The sequence below is a fragment of the Cariama cristata genome, unplaced genomic scaffold (genome assembly GCF_000690535.1).
Source record: "Cariama cristata isolate BGI_N322 unplaced genomic scaffold, ASM69053v1 scaffold29559, whole genome shotgun sequence".
NCBI classification, from domain to species: Eukaryota; Metazoa; Chordata; class Aves; order Cariamiformes; family Cariamidae; genus Cariama; species Cariama cristata.
In genome coordinates, this window is record NW_009635684.1 from 17,160 (window position 1) to 22,878 (window position 5,719).

Consider the following 5,719-nt stretch of genomic DNA (forward strand, 5'->3'; position numbering starts at 1 on the left):
TTCTTTTCCATCCCTTCGGGATGTCCGGGTGTCCCTGGTTAGAATTCTTCTCCAGATAAGATAGTGGGGGTGTCACTGTGGGGCAGTCGGGGCCAGAAGACAATAGCTGACTGGGTCCAAAAAACAAGATTGATCAGTAAGTACATCTCTGTTGTCAATAAGGGGCAGAGCTGCTCCCTGGAGGTCAAGGCTGGAGCTGTACCCCACATCCTTTCAGCTTCTTCCTCTGATAGACTTCCAGGAGAGCGATTACACTTGCTCTTCAGAAAGCTTGGAGTCAGACGCTCCACCGAGAGGAAGACTGCAAGAGCCACAGTGTGTGCAAGGGCTTTCAGGCCTCTGTTACTGGAGTGGTAACTGATCCTTGGCTGAGTGGGATGTTCCAGTACTTGTTTTTCTGTGTCTGCTTCATCATCCAGTTGCAGCCAGTGTCTTCGATGGGTGAGTAAGGAGGCATTGCCTTCCCGCTTATTTCTGTGGGCCATCTTTAAGGGTCATGCTGAGCCTTGGTATTCTTAGGTGAAAGACTGGGAGACGTGAGAAATATCCTTTTTCTTTGAAAGTGGTGTGAAATTCTTTCCAACTGGAAAGATCTTTCTATCACAGAGCGTGAAGCCTCCCATATTGGGAGAATCTCTACTGCCGAGGCACTCTCCTTTTGGAGGACAGACTCTATGAGTAGACATTATGCTACTTTTTCACCTGCTTCTTTGATGAATCTTAACTGAATTTAGTGTCATAATGCAGTGCCGCTCATTTCATTGCTTAGTTGTGCCAGAGCAGAGACCTCCAGTTACACAATACGCACTGGATTAATCTCTCTGCAGAATGGTGGGTTTATGAATGCTTGCTGGAGCCTGATTTGTCATCCAATATATATGCTAGCATGTCAGCTAGAGAACTAATGATATCGTCAAGATTACAAATTGAAAAGCTCTACTTCATAGCTAATGTTTGTCAGGCTGAATTGCTCAGGCCACGCAGGAAGTGTTGGGGAGGAAAAAAATGGAGCCAAGAAAAATGAAAAACAGGGGGAGCTGGAGACAGTTATACGTCTTGTGCAAAACCCCCGTGCTTTCATTGTTTGGGGAGAAGAAATGAGAGGTTGATTGGTTGCTTCTGTATTTTTGTGGAGTTTTTTTTCTTAAAAACTCAAATTAGTTTTCAGTAAACTCTGCTGCCAAAGATTGCTTTGTGTCTGCAGGGAGGTTGGCTTGGGGCAGCGCTGGCAGTCCAAGGGTGGCCATGAGGGTCTACAGCTTTCGAAAGAGCAATTTCTGCTTTTTCTGCTTGTTTGCCTCTCCTTCACTCCTGCCCGAAGCTCTCAGAGAAGTGAAAGATGTGAGGGTGTGCTACGCCATTCCCCTGAAATGCCTTCTTCCAGCTCCCTCTGAGCTGCTGCATGTTCATTGCAGTAAATTTTGTCTTTAAATTATCTTCTGAATGTTTAGGAGACAACATGATCTCCCTAGGTGAGTGTGTTCAGAGTCTGTCTACAAAGGATATTTCATAAAGTTCATTATACTATATGAAAGCTAATGAGAGCGTGTGTATTTTTGGTGCTGCCCAGCTGGGAAGCTGACAGGGCATTCCTCACTTTGCCTCATTTGGCTTTTAACAACACAAAAACCTTTTAATCTTAGTCAGTGACTCACCCTAAGGCCATACCAAATCATCCTGTGGAAACCAAGTAAGTTCCACTGAGGGAAGCCCAGAGGAAGCTCTGTTCAGCTGTGTGCAAAGAAAAGACAGGGCCCATCTTTTCCTGTCGCAAGAAGTCAAGCGAGCTTTTGGAGGATGGGATTTAACAGTGCTGCTGCTGTCTGTGGGTAAGGGGGGGACAAGGAGAGGCAGGTGAAATCGAGAGCTGACGAGGGATTGCCTGGTGAATCTCATCAGATATTTCCTGCTGCATTCCTCCCTCTGCTGCTCAGGAGAGAACTAGGCTGGTTGTGGTGGGAGTGAATCCGCTCCTCTGCGTATCTCATGAATTATGGCACTAGAGATTTCCTTCGTAACCCAGATCTGCACTCCCTGTGCCAGCTTGCAGCTCTGCAGCACTCTCATGACTATGGCAGCTTCTCCTGCCTTTTATGCTGGATTTGAGGCCCAGGAAAACGTGTCTGTGGCTGAGGAAGGTGTAAGGATATTTGTCGAGAGAGATGTTATATTTGTGAGACGGTACAAGATAGCATGGCAGTGGGACAGATGTTTACAGAGGATGCAGCTGAATAAGGGTGACTTGAAGTACATTCTCTGAAGCACTTGCACTTCCCACTTTCAAGTCAGTGATGCAAATCAAAATAATGAACCAAGAAGGTTTGTCTGCATCCAGAGCATTCTAAGAGAAACAATATAATGTCCCCCCTGCCCAAATTGCATCACACTATTGTTTAAACAAAACAAAGCAGAGAGCACAATTTTAGAACTTAAAAAGAAATGGGGTGCAGAAAGTATATTCCAGTCTGAGATGCATTTAGTCAGAATGATTGGTTTTATTAGCCTAATTCTAGGAAACGGTAATCAATTTTTCTTACTCAAGACAGTATTAGCATTCATTTTGCTTAATAGGGAATAACTAGTCATGGGTAAGTAGTGCTTAATTGGGTATTAAATGTGAAGGAAAATGAAACCTTTGGACTTTAGTGAGGAAGCTGCCAAATCAGGGTTAATTAGAAGAAGACTGAAAACATAACAAACTCTTCAATTCTTAATTTTTTTTTTCTCCCTATGGTATTCCTATGTTTTAATTGTTTGCAGAAGGTTCAGAAAGGCCTCTGAAAAGGGACACGCTCCTCGAGTGCTTCATGAACTGACAGGCACATACCAGGAGGTCCCTGTGTTTATATCTTGCCCTCATAAACATCTGATCTCCTGTGGAGATCAGGAGGGTTTATAGACTTGTGAGGAACATGACTGTGTAAAAAGTTGAACATTTTGCTCTGCAGAAGGTCCTGATTCAGACCTTCACGGTCTCTAGATTTTAAAAGTAAATAGAAAGAGATGGGGAAGCTGCTTCAGATGCAGAGAGGTGTCAGCATCACACAGAACCACAGTAGATACTGTGAATTTTAGAGGTGGTTAGTGTTTGGCAGAGAGGGAAGTGCGGGACAAAGTCTCTGAAGGAGACCAGGGCACGTCTAAGTGGATCTTTAAATACAGGGGGCTGCCATCTCTCTCTCTTGCCCCGCTGCAGAATTTTACAGAGTGCATGCATTTGAGTTACAGCTCCTTCAGCTCACCTTGGCATAACTGGACATAGCTATAGGAAAGACAGTGGAGAGCAAAACCCCAGGTAAATGGAGCAGGGTCTCTTTCTCCTACCTCACCTCTCTAAGCATGCACTCTTGGTTAGAGATGGCCCGCTGGGCTACAGATCAACTTCGTTGTGAGCTGGGAGAGCAGTTGTTATATTTAGCAGTTTAAAATTGTACCCTAAAATAAGTAGGAGCTGATAAATTATGCTTAGAGATTGCTTACGATTATATAGGAGTCTAATAATTGAAATTGAATATTTTCTTTATGTAGACCTTAAATGTAGCATTCCTGTTGCCTATCCTGCGGTTCACATTTTAACTGATGCTTTGTGCGAGGTGATCTCTGGCTTGTGGTTATGGCAACTCAACTGCGAGGGCTGACACTGGCTATGGCTGGATTTTGAGAGAGGCTGCATAACCTGTTTGAAGTCTGATCCCTTTCTCCAAGGCATGTGGGGGAGTTGCCAGTGACTTCAGGAGGGGCTTGCAGATGCTCGGTTAGTACTTGAACAAAGGGTGGATGTCCTAGGCTAGACCTAGTGCTCCCAGGATGTATTTCCTATGGCAAAATCACTACCTGGACCTCAGATTTGCTTACATTTTTTTCTTTTTCCCCATCACGCTCTACAGCAGCTAAACGGCAAGTCATATGGTTGCGTAATATCGTAAGAGCTCATCATAAGAGCATTTACTTTTTCTTCCAAGATATTTAAGCCGAGCTGTCAGAATTTTCCAAAAGGCAATTAGTTAGCTGGTATCACTGTTTCTACCTGGGGATCTCTACCTATCACAATGATTCTGTTAAGTCGGGAATAGATAAAGAAGTTATTTTGCATTTGATATCTACCAGATGTTCTCTCTTGTCTCTTGCGGCATGTCTCAGCCCTGGACCCCTGCTCTGCCTACATCAGCCTGAATGAGCCCTGGAGGAACACAGATCATCAGATAAACGGTTCCCACGGCCAGCCGACATGCGACAGTCAAATTGACGGGGAGTGGTATCGCTTCACTGGCATGGCTGGCGATGCTATGCCTACCTTCTGCATCCCGGAGAACCACTGTGGCACCCACGCTCCTATTTGGCTGAATGGCAGCCACCCGCGGGAGTCGGATGGCATCGTCCCACGCCAAGCCTGTGCCAGCTTCAATGGGAACTGCTGCCTTTGGAATACCACGATTGACGTCAAGGCGTGTCCGGGCGGGTATTACGTCTATCACTTAACCAAGCCTAGCGTTTGTTTCCATGCGTACTGTGGGCGTAAGTAACTGCTGAGATCGCTTCTCTGAAATCCCTTTGTCCCCGTGATGCAGGAGAGGTTGTGAGCATCCGTATACCTGAGAGAGGTGGTGACTGGTTTTTGGCTTTCTCACCCAGAAGCGTGTCAAGCGATGCAGTGCAGATGGTGGCCTGTCTGTATGAGATCCATTAGACAGTTTCACCTCCGTGAATTCTAGCCGCTGTTCAGCTAGCGGAAAGCTTCTGTAGCTGACCTGGCCTCAGTGATTTAATGCTCCCTGTGGGCCCTGTGGTTTGTCTTGGCATGTTACCAAAGCCAAAATTTGCATCTCTGACTTACAGTAATTAAATTAGATAGTTTCTCATCAGCTTCAGTGGTACAGCTTTCCTAATGTGGGCTAGGTCTGTAACTGATGGGCTAGACGCAGGGTGTGAAGCTGATGGCACAAATACAGTGTTTTCTTTGCATGCTCAGTGGTTTGTGCTGACAATGTTCTTGTCATGCCCTAGATTTTTATGACATCTGTGATGTGGTGGATTGCCAGGGCTCCTGCCTGGACACCAGTGACTGCACGTGTTCCCTGGGGACGACACTAGGACCTGATGGACAGACATGTCTTGGTAAGAGTGGAAATAACTTGTGTCAGTTACTGATACCTTCTTTCCCCTTTGTTTCGTTGCTCACCTCTCAATCCATTGTCTTACAAAGCAGTACAAAAAAAGAAAAGTATTCTGAGAGAAGTTTTTCCTCCTTACTGCTTAGAACAGATCTTTCATTCTGTAAATGGTTCCCGATCTCTGAGAGCCCTGCAGGGTAAGATGTGACATCCTGTGACTGAATACATTCTGGTGCCCCTGGAACTACACATGTACCGAGGCTAGATTTGCTTTCTGCATGGTCCAGCTGCTGAAGGCAGCAGCTTCGCTGTCGGTAGCAGAGCCCCTTTGTGAGATCACGGGGGGGTCTCATTGGTATTCAGGGATGGCTGTGCAGTCTGTCATTAGAGATTTCCTCTCACCCACTCTGTTGAACATCTCTTTCCTCCAAGAAAAGTTTCACTGGCTGGCGTAGGGCTACTCACTAAGCTTCACCATGCTTATTGCTCTTGTGGAGCACTGTGCGGGGCCTGGGGCTTGAGGAGAGCCAAAGGATTGTAAGTCGCAGCACAGCCACCGTGGTTTTAGGCACAGAATCACACAGAATCATTTAGGTTGGAAGAGACCT

At 45.9% G+C, this 5,719-nt stretch overlaps 1 protein-coding gene across 1 annotated transcript; it reads left to right on the forward strand.

Annotated features, from left to right (window-relative positions):
* Positions 1–309: 309 nt before the first annotated feature.
* Positions 310–5,136, forward strand: OIT3 (oncoprotein induced transcript 3; the record flags this gene model as incomplete). Its single annotated transcript, XM_009707641.1, has 3 exons — positions 310–441; positions 4,141–4,515; positions 5,005–5,136. Coding segments are annotated over exons 1-3 (571 nt in total), but the record flags the coding sequence as incomplete, so codon positions are not given.
* Positions 5,137–5,719: the final 583 nt, after the last annotated feature.